Genomic DNA, 14,915 nt, shown 5'->3' on the forward strand with positions numbered 1-14,915 from the left:
ATTATAATTTCTTTCTCTATTGATAAAAGCACAAAAATTGAAACATTGAAGATATAACATTTTCTAAAATTAAATATGCATGTTTTCATAAAAGAAAGATCTCTTAATATTTCTTAACAATATTTCTCTTAATATTATACAGACAGATTAACAAAATAAAAACTCAATCAACTATGTTTTTTTAAAGATTAGCTTTGTTCTGAATCAGAAATGTAAGAGGAACAGAAATTAATATTTGTACTATATATACACATATTTATTACACTCTGTAAATGCATTCCTGTTTAAAAAGCGTAGATATTGATAAAATATTGACGTTTCATAATTCTGTACATGCGCTACACTATGCAGTATTACATTAGGGGATTTATAATCAAGTTATCCTGGAAAGTGTAAAAACATCTACTAAATGAATATAATTATATTCTGTGTTAAATATATATAATATTAAATTCGAAGGATATCGTATGTATTATCAGGAAATATTTGCTAAGGATTTGTATCGACAATTTAGCATGTAATTCATCACAAAAAACATAACTTACTGAAAATATTTTAAAATATTACTATATATACATACACGCGCATGTGCTTATGTACTCATCTGTACTCATAGGGGTCATATACTTCTATTTATAATTTAATCAAAGTTCAAAAATGAATATACATATGTGCTTATCATAACATTATTTCTATTATGAGTATTTTAAGTATTATGAACAAAAACTGTTGTAAAGTTATAAAAGAGAACATAATAATATTCAATAATATTTATCATGGTTTTTTAAAAATCGTCAATATCACTGGTACAATAGTTGAAGATAATTAATAACTATAGATGATAATGTTTAAAAGAAGAAATCTCTTGTATGTGCAAAAAAACATGCGCAAATATTTTTTTCAATTCGCAATTAATGTGTTTATTGTTAAGATTAAATAGCATCAGTATTCATCATTAACATAAAAAAAAACATTATATCTGATTCTATTATTTTAATTAATTTATTATTAACATATTATAAAAGTAGCAAAACAACTTGAAGCCTCAGAATATTTCACAATGGAAGACCAGAATCTTTAAATGATCCATTTTGCAAGATAATATTTTTGTGTGCAAAATTATCATAAATTCCCATCTAACATAACTGATGCAAAATTTACATTTTGCAATGTATGTATTATAAAAGCATATATAATTCGACATATATATATATATATATATATATATATATATATATATATATATATATATATATAGGCAGTGCAAAGATTGTTATTTAAGGAAACTAATATCACAAATGTAACTCGAAAATAAAATTCGAGAGAGTCAACATCTCGACGATGCCGAAGCTCAGTTTGTTAACCAGTTGCATAACGAAACAAATCAAATACTTATCACGGCATTATATGCCCATCATCTTGGAAAGTTATCAAGTCACATGTGGGTTTTGGAAAGATTCCTTTCCTTCCCGAATATTTGTATATATTGCATTCTTGTGTACCCGAATGCATTTTAAAGCATAGCTTATATAAATAATAGAAGCTGTACATACAAGATATCAAGTACATTGTCATAATAACATTACAGCTTTCAAATGCATCACATGATTTTTATCTGGATAAACATAGATTTAGAAATGTCGAAATATCGCAAAGAGAAAGCATGGAATTATGCTCATATTAATATTTCAAATTGCATATGTCCTATGTTCCAATCATTTATCACACACACACACATACACACACATGAAATATATCTTATCATTTACTTAATAAGTATCATATTTTCTATTCGTGCACGAAGCGCAATCAGTGTGTCATTTAATAATTGCGTATCAGTAACTTTTAAATAGCATTTTCCATTTTTCTATTGCAGAAAGGAAGCATTATACATGAATGAAACTTTATCGGGACTGAAATCGCTATCTTCAATATCTTGCGTGGTAAAATCTTACTCTAAAACTATATATGGTGGCATATTTTGTATCATATACTTCGATTCGGGAGTAAATTTGCGTGATATCACGTAATTGTAGCATATATATTTCATGCGCGCAAAAGTCTCATATATTAATTAAATATATTAGTTAAATATATTAATTCCATAAGTATATTATTATTATCCTACTTTTGAGCACCGGAAGTAGATAAACGTCATAAAAAAATGTAGTTCCATACGTGTGTGTGTATGTGTTTATATATATATATATATATATATATATATATATATATATATATATACGCACGCATAATACACACATATGCACACACATACATATATATAATAATATACATATATATAATATATGTATATCTTTCATTGTATATGATAATAATGTCCGCATCGCTTATACAAACTTCACAGCAAATACTTAAAATTTTCATATACAGATTAGATTCTTAGTTCGTTGTCTTATAGAATTTTGTATCAAAACAGAATCTCGGGTTCTGCTTTTATCTTTTCTTTTTCTCATGCAAGTATACATCGCTGCGCAAAACATCGATATATAAGAAATATCAAACAAATCTTGTGAATCAGTATCAAACATAATAATATTATATAATGCAACATTTGGATATACAGCTATTAGTGCGATTTGTGCGAAAACGACGCATATTAGACGATATTTACTTCTTTCGCGCCCCTTTTCGCATACTGTAAAGATATGCATTCATGTGTGTATATATATATATATATATATATATATATATATATATATATATATATATATATATAGGATGTGTTTATTTGAGAAGTTTCCATCCTATTTACTTTGTAATCGGCTTGCAAAGAATATTAATAAAAGATATCAAATTTGTTTTCAAAAGGGACTTATAATAAATATGCGATAAATTCAACAGTGCCTTTTCGGGGTAGTTATTCTCAGTTGAAATTATGCCTCTTGAAAACAAAATTAACATCTCTTGGCATTTTTTGCAAAAGCTCGGTTATAGATAAACAAGATGGAAACTTATCAAATAAACACCCTATATATATATTTTTGTATAAGTCTACACTTATATCATGTCGCGCACAATAATCATACGACTATATAATGTTATTTGTACGTCATTAATACTTTTTTTTATTATCTGATTGGACGTGCACTGTTTCATTTGTAAATGTAATCTACTGTCATGATAATGGATCGGGTCATGTCATGGTGTTAAATTGGTTCGCGCTCGCGCGTCAACTTTATAAATAATATATATAATCGAGTATAATTTTGTAAATTCTCATTATATTGCACGATTGCAGACTGTGTGCTTAATCACATCTGTTTTCTTTTTTAAGTTTCTAAAGATAACTATAATAATATATAACATTCTGATATTTTTTTTTCTTTAAATGTTATAAGTCTATTTTTTATAGCTGAACTAAAGCAATTAGTTTAGTTATAAAGAACAGATCTAATTTATCATATAACAAATGAATATCATACATTTCAAAGACTAGTTATCGTTAAGAAATTGAGAGAATCACATGGAGCTAATAAATATATAAATAATATAAATAATAAATACATATTTTTGATTTTGGAATGCTAACATTAAAGCTATTAAGGGAAGTCAAAAAGTAAGATCCCTCGCGTATTTTTTAATATTTAATTCTTGATAAAGTACTTAGTCTCTAAGACTAAAGTCTCTCAAATATGAACGTGCTCATACTATTTTTTAATAGTCTTCTTCTCTATTGAAATACTTGTCTAGGCAATGAATTCACATATCAAAACTCTATCAATAGAAAGTTAGATTCTATTGATGTAGCCACTTTTGCACTTCATGCTTGACATCATCTGATTGGAATTGCTCGAAGGTGCCTTTTTCAGTGTGAAAACAGGTGAAAATCTGATTCCAATTGAATGATGTTAAGCATATGCAGAAGTAGCTGTATCAATAAGATTTAACTTTTTATTGACACGATATTTTGATGCATAGATGTCTCCTACGATCTCGACAAGTGCCTCAATGAAAAACGTGACTGTGTCGAAAAAGGTGATTATGTTGTGTAAGGATGTATTTATTTAAGAGACGTAAGTACTGAACCAAAAGTTAACTATTAAAAAAGTATACGAGTTGTGAACCTTATTTTTTGATTTTTTTTTGTACGTACTGAAAATATTTGAACATTAGCTAGAAATGAGGCATGGAGTATTGTATCTCGTAAAATTAATATGGAATATATCTTCGAGATACATTTTACTTTAAATCACTGTCAAAAATGTAAGTTTTATTTGTCGCAAAAGATTAAATCTAATGTAAAAATAAGGCAAGATTCGAATAACTACATTTACAACGCTGGATGCAATAACAATACAAGTAAATCTAGTAACTTCTTTGTTATTAAGACAAAAGTATCTTAGGAATTGAAGAACATATCTTTTTTATCTTCGCTGCCGTCCTCTTTATAAACATCAATATATCATTCATTGAAATTGAATAAAAGTGCAAAAATTGTTTTTATATCGAGACATTCGATATTACACACTTCTTTTTAGTTATTTTGCGGAACATTTGTAATTCCGTTTTGCAGATTATATTTAATTCAAAACGTGATTATTTCAAGAGCCCATACAACTCACTTTAAATCAAAGACTCACATCTCCGTATTCGAAGTTCCATTTCTCATAAGCAGTTAAACTTGCCGGCGAAACAGATCTACGAATTCTTCTTAGAGAATCACGAAAATCTTGCATTGTGATATTACGAACAGAATTAAGGTCCAATTCTTTCACCTGATCTGGATTCAGTTCTAAAAATAATATGAAAATACATCTAGTAATGCTAAATTAAGACAAAATTTCATAGATTCTTTTTAGAGCAAATTAAAAAGTGATATAGAAATTTAATAAAACTTTTTACATCTTTATCAGGTTTTAAAATGTACAACAGGAATAAATACAATAAAGTTTCAAAACATGATATTAATTTATGTAGTAAACATCATATTATTGGAGAATGTGCATGTGCATTCAACTGATAAAATTATTTCTAGAATCGATAAGAAACTAAAATAAATAACCAAATGCATATTTTGATTATATAATGTAACTTGATAATGATAACGTAACTTGGAAACACAAATATAGAAGCCCAATAAAATTGACTTAATATTACCTCTGATAGGCCCAAGTGCTGCATCCTTAGCTAAACCAGTCAAATCACTTCCCGAGTATCCCTCTGTCAGAACTGCCATCTCGTTCAATTCTTCAGGTGTTAATGGATCATTGTGCTTGGCTAAGAGCCTCTGAAGCAATATAATTCTTGTCTGCAAATCTGGCAATGTAACATATACGCGTTTCGTGAATCTTCTTAAAGCAGCTTCATCCAATTCTTGTGGTCTATTTGTAGCAGCCATAACGAGTACTCTTTCCTCGGGATTGCAAGGCAAACCGTCAAATTCGACTAAGAATTCTGTTTTTAATCTCCTAAAATATTAAATTAATCGATTCCTCAATTTTTTCTCGATATAGTTGGCTGCGTTTAAAAGAAACATACAATATAAAATACATACCTGGAAGCTTCGTGTTCATTATCTTTTCGCTCGCTTAACAACGAATCTACTTCGTCGATAAAAATAACGGATGGCTGTAATTCACGTGCAATCGCGAATAAAGCCCTTACTAATTTCTCACCCTCTCCGACGTATTTGGACATCAGACTAGCGGCCGAAATTGAAAAAAACGTTGCGTTGCATTGAGTTGCGACAGCACGCGCCAGCAACGTTTTTCCGTTCCCCGGCGGTCCAAATAACAACAGTCCTCTAGCAGGTGTTCGCAAACCGGTGAATAGTTCAGGTCGTAGTGACGGTAGAATTATCATCTCTTGTAAAGCTTGTTTTGCAGTCTAAAAGTCACCAATATATTACAAAATAACTAATAGAAATGAAGACAAAATCGAGGAAGTCAAAGACAAGATTTCTATCAATTTAACCGATGCAAACAAGAAAGATAATTTGAAAAAGGAAAAGAGAGGAAGAGAAATGTACCTCTTGGCCAGCAATGTCTTCCCATTGTACTGGTGCTCCTCCTTCTAAAATTTCATCGAGAATCACTTGCGTAAGTTTTGGATCCACGCCTTTTAAGATAGGTACTTTCCTAGTTGGAGTACTTCTGTTACTGTTCGAGGTAGTGGGTGTCCCTGGGCGTCGTATAGGTGAACCATTGCCTGGTACGGACAGTTGTCTTTTTACAGAAGGTGGTGTGGATGATGGTTTGATTGGCATGGTCCTATGGCAAGGTTGAATAGGCGTCGATCTACCCATGCTTCTTGGCAATGTCTGACTCTTGCTTAGAGATGTTCCCGTTATTCGTTTGCCAGGAACTGACAATTTCCTGCCGGATGCTGAAATAATATCTGCATTTGCAAATAAAACTCAAAAGTAGTAATGTATAATTTTGATAATATAGAAAAATCACTATAAATATATATGGAAATATGTATGCAGGACAAGGCATCTAAAATAGATCACCTGAATAATTTGGCTGCTTTTGGCAATAAAAAAAAAGCATCCGATCAATTTTGCACCTACAAAAAATTATTGACATTAAGTTATAGTTCTTTTAAAATCAAGCAAAATTAGTCCGATGCATTTTTTTCTATTGCCAAAAAGCAACCAAGTTATTCGATGTATTTTAGATTGCCTCATCCTGTATATGCGCAAAACTATTCTATATTATTTATAAAAAATAAGCTTTTTTAGCAAAATTTTTAGAAATGTATGGTTTTATATCTCATCTTTTTTAGTATGCCAATACAATATGTATTTACTCTGTTTCTTGCTAATTTTGAGAATTCTAATATAATTAAGTCTAATATTTATATTTTATAATAAAATACTTAAAGAAATATTATTTGAATTAACATAAAATAGGTTCTCTTATATCAGCAAAATACATTTTTCGGTTCTGATGTAAAAAAAATAAACGTTATGTATACCAGGTGTCCGAAATATGTTGTAACAAATGAACTTTTCGAAAAGTATGCATTTTATAGAAAAATGTTTTAGACAAAATTTGCAAAGTATAAAATGATGTATTTTGTGATATTAACAGTTTGATCTTGGGTTATATTACCAAGGTCCAGTTAAACTTACACTTTTGGAAATGCCTGCATCTGGAATAAAACCGTGCTCATTACAAGATATCCCTCTCAAAATTAAACAACTTTTGTCTAATACATTTTTAAAATTTTGCATATCTTTTTGGATATTTTGGTCTCAACTTAAATATAAAATATTTTTGTACATATATAAATTTTAACTAATTTATAATTTTAACTAATTTATAAATTTTAACTAATTGTATTAAAGATCAAATTATTTTATAAGTAATAGAACTAATATAAAGTTTTTAACTTTAAACCTCGAGAGAAACAAATTATAAACAAAAAATATAAATATCTCATTGTCATTCTAAATATATTAAATAATATACAGTAAAGAATTATAATTTTTACAAACACAATTGTGTTTATATGTATATATTAACATATTTAATAAATTTTGTCTATATTCTATAAATAATATGTTAGATCTATTTGCAAAGCACTATAATGGGAAATTTAGAATTTACATATAAAAATCTGGCAATTTTTACAGCAACACAAAGAAGCAAATGAAAAATATATACATAACACATTGATGCATGAGTAATAACTTACAAGCTTACATTTATATATCTAATTTTATGTGTGAAACATTTAACATGCAGGGCTAAGATAAAAGCATTTCTTCAAAATGGATAATATGAATCAAGGGAAAGAAGAGCACTATATTATTTACATGCATTCGAGTCTTTTATGTTTAAGCGCAAAATCTCAGACGAATAATACCTTCAGTAGTATGACAGTTTTTTGGCGAACGTGGTTTTAGCTTGGGAATTTGGGTACATATGGTCTGCCCACTATTAACTGTCGCGTTTATATTGTTCGTGTTCTTATTATGATTAGCGTTAAATGAAGTTTGAGCGGTTTGAAAAGTGTGTATATTGCGGCGAGCCCTCAGATGCTTTCCCAAATGTTTGCCGTCCGTTTTATTTCCAGGAGCGCGATATTGATTGTTGATACCCAGCTTTCTCAGCTCACACACACTCGCTACAAAAAAGGAAAAAAACATTCTCTGCCATGCTGCAGTAGGCTAAAGAGAAAATCAGGCTGATCTCTTTCACAATTGTAGCGAAAGAGTACCGATGTATTAAATATTACTGTCGTTAATATCAGATTTTAAATGTGTGATTATCTCAATTATTATCAAAATGCTCCCATATAATATTGAATTGTTAATTTACATGGATAAATTTGATTGTTATTTTGCGATCGCATAAGAATGCAAAATAAAAATTAATTTGTGCACAATATGAACTGTAGAGAAAATTATTAAACGCGGAACATGCATATACACATACGTTCGTATATGTGAAAGAAAGAAAAATAAATTGCACACGAGCATGCCAATCATCGATATTCTTTCTCTCGTCATTGTTAAAATTTACCTGTGGATACTTTGTTTTGCAAATAGAACTGGCACGAGTATGTAATATTGCTAATTATCGATACCGACAAATTTATTATATTCACGAGTAATACATGTTTATACCATAGGTAAATAAGCGTGGAGTAGCTTAAGAGATGTCGATGCGCAAAGCAAATACAATGACGATCATACTAACCGAGGAAATCAAGCCTGTCTTTCGCCATTGCCAAGTTTGTACACATTTTGTCGTGAAGTCTTTGCGCGTGCTCCCATACTTCGCCATGCCCTCCAGTACATTCTACAGCTATTCCCTTTTCAAGTTCTCCAATTCCCTTCTTGTATAACTCGATCGCCATTTCCTTCTGCCCTGTTGCAAGAAGTTAATATTGATCAGATATGAAGACAATTAAATTGCATGTAATTTAGGCTACAAGTAATTTTATAGAATATAAATATTATTTTAAATCTGCACATTGTAGCTATATTCTAATTGTTGTCTTTAATCTTTTTACAATTGCATTAATTAATAGTGTACCTTCATTATCCTCATCAATCTTGAGTGCCTTGCTGATAAACTCGAATGCTCTGCGATGATGATGCTTTTGTTTGGCAAGCAATGGATCTCCGGGACCTGGCCCGATTGGACGTCTAGGCACTTGCGACATGATCTCTCCCTCTACTTGACCACTGTTGGTCAAACGACCATCCGTCGGCTTTTGCCCAACAACAATCTCTAACTGGCAGACCTGTTTGGACGCTTGTCTACGTTGAATCAGCTGAGATGTAGAGGTATACAGATACTTGAACACCATAAACAGTTGGTATAGCAGAGTCCGTAGCACATTAAACAGCAGTATCAGCGGGAAGGAGACAACGTAGAGATTACGCTTGTGCACCGATGGCTGCGGGCCGGGATCTAGGAAGCGATGATGACTGTGATGATAGTGATTGTGATGATGACCGCTGCAATTCACCGACGTCGTGGTTTTCTCGCCGTTCTCGCTCTTGGTGGTCACACACAGCTTCTTCGGCGATTTCGTGCCAAATTTTCGTATCGGACGTGCACCATCGCTGTAAGACATCTCCTAAGGATTCGAAAGGGCACTCCCTTCGCTACTATGTCTATTACGGAACCGGGCCGCTCGTGATCGCCGTCGACGATGGTGGCAGTTGCGGATGATCGCGCCAACATCCCCAATGTGGCGATCGGGGAACGGATCTGCCGGAGGAGAATACTTACATCGTTCCCGTTGATTGGACGTCCTGGCGAGTATAGGAAATAAAGAAAGGAGATGAATCACGTTATAGGATTCACTCAAAATCTCCTGGAAGTAACAACAGGACGACGACGACGACGGCGAATCGATTTCTCGTTCGCTTCCTTCTTGCGTACCTCTCTCGAAAAATAGCAATCAACCAAGAAATGCGAACCTTCACTCTTGAGCATCGCTTGTTTTCATCTGCTCCGATATGTCTGGCAGCAGATCCCGGTGGTTTACTTCACCCATTAGATATATAAAACATATAGATAAAATCTTTTCTGAGAGGATATATTACAAGGAATAATTTGCGATCAAAGGTTTGTTCTTTTTTTAGCTTAACTAGTATAATATGCACTAGTGTACATGCAAACTTGAAGATAGCCGCTTTCGAGTCCAATAATAATAACTAGACGCGATGCGTTTATTTATTTATGCATTATGACTGTTAGTTACGAATATTTTTTAGAGCCAATTTCACCACCTTCGGTTAAGTTAACCTACGGTTAAAATCAGCAGGGTGGCAACAGAAAATAAAGGTGAATGAAAACCAAGCATTCTTATCATTTCAGTTGCCACCCTGCCGTCGATTAATCTAACCGAAGGTGATGAAATTGGTCCTTAATCAGACTTTGTAAAGCTTCATAAAGTTAGCCGATCAATTTTCACTTTTATAATTTTTTTTTTACGAATCGCTTGTTGGTGATTGTTGGCCTAATTACAATGTTTGTTGTTAATATTTTTTTTTTTGAGAATACGAAAATAAAATTTTATGTGAAGTTAGCCGGAAGATATTATTTTTGTTTTAATCTTAGTTCAATCGATGCGCAATCGTTTGTTGGTCACGGAAAAACTAATTAAAACGTTTGTTGGTTCATATTTGCCTTGAAAAACGAAAAAAACTAATGTAATAATGATATGGCGGGAGAGGGATTGGTAAAACTTAAGATTAAAGACGACTATACCGATTTCAATGACTTATATATGTTGTCAAGGACATAATTCTGAGTAATTTTGTCTTCTAATTTAATTGTCGCTCGTTGCTTATTAAAAAGTTATTAACAAAAAAAGTTTGAAATATACCAAAGTCATGTATGGACAAATAGCGCGCGCGCGCGTGCACGAAGGTGGTGAAATTGGCCCTAAGTATATCATTAATTTTTAAAAATATTTATTCATTTTTGTTTTCAAAATTCCTACTATTCAATTAAACATTATAATGACAATTCTGATTTATATTGAAATAGATTCAATAATTCAATTTTAAAAATAAAAATAAATAAATATTTTTAAATATTTATTTTAAATATCAGGGGGACACCCTGTATACACACATACACGCACGCATGCACACACAATATATATATATATATATATGTGTGTGTGTGTGTGTGTGTGTGTGTAACAGCTAAGAGAAATATATCTGACCATTAATTATAAAAATTATGAAATAGTTGTGTCTCTATTTCTCTCTCTCTATACATACACACACATACAGATATTATAATAATCTTATTGCAGTATTTATAATTTATATTAAAAAAAGCTTATTTTTATTAGTATATTAATTGATCTTGTTAGCTATGTATTATTTTACATCCTTGTTTTGTTTTTCCATATTTTTAAATAGATTATTATTTTATTACTTGTGTATATTTCTCTATTTACGTAACTGTACATTAATAGTTAATATACATTTGTTGTAATTGCAATGTTTACAATTTTGAGAATATATGATGATAAATCCACATTTGTAGAGACATATTTTATAATATTGCTTACAAAATATTTCAATCAGTTGAAAGATCCTCACTTTTCAGTCTTATAGCTTGCATCAAATAAGGAACTCTTTCATGTTCAGGTAATTTCATCCAAGAGCTAGAATTTATTGCAATTGTATTGGACTTTGTTAACGCCTCAGCAGACCTTATTTTTAACAACCATGTACTTTTCAATCTTTGTGAATTTGCAGCATATGCAGTATCAGGTAAATTGAAAATAAGTATTCTGAAATATAACATATGCATCATAATAATAAATAAATGATTAAATAACTGTAATGTGTTAAATAAATTGGAAATGTTCTTACATTTGACTGTCATTTGGAGTTTGTATATCTTCAACATAAATCGTATTGGTTTCGCTGCATGTAACTGTATTAATTGCAATAGGGTATCTACCTTTCCTCATTACAATAACATGATCTACAGAGAATGATAGATAAAATTTTAGATTACTATTATAATTTAAATAACTTAAAGATAATTATAATAAAATTATATTATTTTTAATTAATATATTTATGAGACTTAAAATTGTGTATGTAGTTAATTTATTAATACATTATTCAATAATTAAAAAATAAAAATGATTATTTTTTTAGCTTAGCAAATAATATATTTTGCACTTAATAACAATAAAAGAAAAACTAGAGCTCATTACTTACCAATATAATGACCTAATCTTGTTCTTAAATCATTGTGAATATACTGAGGGCCACCTAGTGCTAACTCTAGTGCTGCTCTCATAGAATATGTAGGAAGAATTGGGCTGACATTATCAATAGCATATTTGAGTATATTTTGCGACGGCCATGGTCCATCATATGTAGGATGCAATGTTTTAATACTTTGATATAAAAGTAATATTTCTCTAGCATAAATATCCTTCATTTTATCATTAGCTTTTATATTCTCAGAAAAAACTTTCTTGATTAAATTTGGACTATAACAATCTAATGCAGTTAAATGCAGAGCAAATCTGATCATAGATTTCCTGAAGAGCTTATTCTCCACTTCATTTGCCAATATCGCATCTCGAATAGTATCCCAAAATACTGGCTTGTAATCAGCATTGGTAAGTCCTTTTAAAAAGATGAATATTTTAAAATATGGTGCATCTTTTAATAGATTCGGCTCTTCAAAGCATTTTGCTGCTAAATATTCCAAGAAAGATATATGTGCATAATTTAAGTCATTTAATAGCTTGAGTAGAGAAATACCGCTAGAGAAATCAATGTTTGAAGATAATGCTGAATTAACGCAAACATCGATTAATGTCTCATTGTAGAACTTGCATCCATGTTCTCTAATATGTTCGCTATAATAAATAGTATATTATTTATATATCTTACTTTTTATTACTAGATATTAATATAAGAATTTTATAACATACTTCTTTGTATTGGCAAACACCAGTTTTTTAAGTATCTTGATTATTTCTTGAATATTTAATTGTTTCGCATTAGCTATAAGAATCTTTTCTACGTCAGACAATACATCAAAAACTATTGGAGATAGATGAGATATATAACACAAACTGTGAAAGATGGACAAAGCTGTTTGTACATCTAGATTTTTATATTTCCACAGTGATTTGAGTATTGTATCTGGTATTATTGGATTATTTAAATTATTTTCACATGCAAATCTTAAAGACCATGTTAACAGAACTATATCTTCTGAGTCTAACTTTGTGGGTAACTGTGTTTGAAATACTAAAGGCAGAGCTATCAGTAAAGCATCTCGCAATGGTGTGCTATCCATTTTCTTTAATAAAAAAAATATAAAGATTATATCTCGAAGAGATATTTCATTTATAGTTGTGCGAATCATTTGCAGCAGTGATTGAATTAAAATACTATTGGTTGGGATTTTAAAGTATGTAAATACTTTCAGGATTTCAATAATGTCATTTGTTTTCATGAGTCTAATGTCCTTGTTTAATACTTCACACAAACGTATAAAGCCTATGTGTTTTCTGATCACTTGTATATCTTTTATATTTTTAGATATTTCAAATAATGTAGACATTGTATTAACAACATCATGCGTAGACATATTTACATAATTTGTTGCTGCATCTTCTAAGATTTTCATATGCTTATATGGTATTTTGATATCATTGGATGCATAGTTCTTTTTCATTAATAATGTATGATCTTCCAGTTGTGTATGATCTGAGAAAAATTTTGTTGCAGTGTATGTATTATATTTATATCATAAATATATCTAAATTGTTCAATTACCTGTCAAACTAGTGCTATATATTCGTGATACACTTTGGACTGATTGAAATGGTTTTTTATAATTTGATAGGACTGTCCAATTACGTGCTATTGGATATAGTCGCAACAATCTTTTTAGAGATCTGTCCATATTATATACAAAATTGTTCTTATTCTGTAGTAGTAATCTCTCTGTAAATTATAAAATATAATAATCACTATTATCACTAGGATATTATTAAGTTAAAAAAAATTAAAGAAAAAAATGTGATTAAGAAGTCTAAATGAATGATAGATATGAGTAAAAAATTGAGGAAACGAGCTAAATGCTCTATTATTAGATAAATATATAGATACCATCTCCCATTTAAGAACATATAAAATAATTTCAAAAGCCTTTGAATCTTTCTGTTTAAATAAACCTGAGAATCATAATAGTATTATTATAATAACATTTATAATTTTATAATTAAATAATAAATGTTATCTGTTACATGTATTTTGAAATATAGGTATGTTGCTTTAACAATATTTGCTTCATACATTTGCTTATAAATTTATCATTTATTAATTTTCTTTAACACAACTAATTAGAATTATTTGAGAGATATAATTTGTTAAAATAAAGTTATTCGTGTGAAAGAATAACCGGCTTGTAATCTATAATGGAAAATAAAAGGTTAGAAACACTTACATATAAAATTCTTCGTAAAATTCCGTTGTTACTGATATTTATTTCGTATTTTCTGAGAAATCATTAATAATATTAACGACGATATAAAGAAAAAAGAAATATATATATATATATAAATGGAAAATAATTTATTTTCACAGAAAATAATTTATTTTCACAGAAAATAATTTATTCTCTATATATTGTCACATGGGAAATGTGATAGCCAAGAGCAGTCATTGGGTCTGTTCGTTTTAGCTGAACTGGCTGCACTAGTTCAGAGTTTATCTTTTTCTCTCCATATTGGAGAGAAAAAGATAAACTCTGAATTAGTGCAGCCAGTCAGCTAAAACGAACAGACCCATTTTCTGGGTGGGCAGAATATCATACCGAGTATTCCGCAAAATTTAATGTGCCGTATCTCTTACCTATTTTTCTTTCCTTCGAACCAAATAACTTTTGTCTAAACATATTTATGATTCATATATTTATATATATATATAT

The 14,915-nt window shown here is 30.0% G+C and overlaps 2 protein-coding genes across 7 annotated transcripts; both read right to left on the minus strand.

Moving 5' to 3' along the window:
- Positions 1-1,218: 1,218 nt before the first annotated feature.
- Positions 1,219-11,144, minus strand: LOC126858199 (spastin). Of its 5 annotated transcripts, none has more exons than XM_050608334.1 (8): positions 9,867-11,144; positions 9,009-9,736; positions 8,670-8,840; positions 7,834-8,094; positions 5,990-6,357; positions 5,516-5,847; positions 5,119-5,429; positions 1,219-4,753 (listed from the first exon to the last, which is right to left on the minus strand). In XM_050608334.1, exons 2-8 carry the CDS (start codon positions 9,553-9,555, stop codon positions 4,590-4,592), a joined length of 2,154 nt encoding a protein of 717 aa, XP_050464291.1. In that variant the 5' UTR covers positions 9,556-9,736; positions 9,867-11,144; the 3' UTR covers positions 1,219-4,589. The 5 variants fall into 5 exon arrangements, with proteins under 5 accessions (XP_050464291.1, XP_050464292.1, XP_050464293.1 ...); XM_050608335.1 differs by having other exon boundaries at positions 9,009-9,558; positions 9,714-11,144; XM_050608336.1 differs by having other exon boundaries at positions 5,990-6,345; positions 9,009-11,144.
- A 99-nt stretch (positions 11,145-11,243) lies between these two features.
- On the minus strand, positions 11,244-14,698 carry LOC126858202 (FAST kinase domain-containing protein 2, mitochondrial-like). Of its 2 annotated transcripts, XM_050608344.1 has the most exons (7): positions 14,433-14,698; positions 13,760-13,930; positions 13,578-13,690; positions 12,907-13,280; positions 12,179-12,831; positions 11,822-11,936; positions 11,244-11,739 (listed from the first exon to the last, which is right to left on the minus strand). In XM_050608344.1, the coding sequence occupies exons 2-7, from the start codon at positions 13,887-13,889 to the stop codon at positions 11,523-11,525; spliced, it is 1,602 nt and encodes a 533-aa protein (XP_050464301.1). In that variant the 5' UTR covers positions 13,890-13,930; positions 14,433-14,698; the 3' UTR covers positions 11,244-11,522. The 2 variants fall into 2 exon arrangements, with proteins under 2 accessions (XP_050464301.1, XP_050464300.1); XM_050608343.1 differs by having other exon boundaries at positions 12,907-13,690.
- Positions 14,699-14,915: the final 217 nt, after the last annotated feature.

The sequence above is a fragment of the Cataglyphis hispanica genome, chromosome 24 (assembly GCF_021464435.1).
Source record: "Cataglyphis hispanica isolate Lineage 1 chromosome 24, ULB_Chis1_1.0, whole genome shotgun sequence".
Lineage (NCBI taxonomy): Eukaryota > Metazoa > Arthropoda > Insecta > Hymenoptera > Formicidae > Cataglyphis > Cataglyphis hispanica.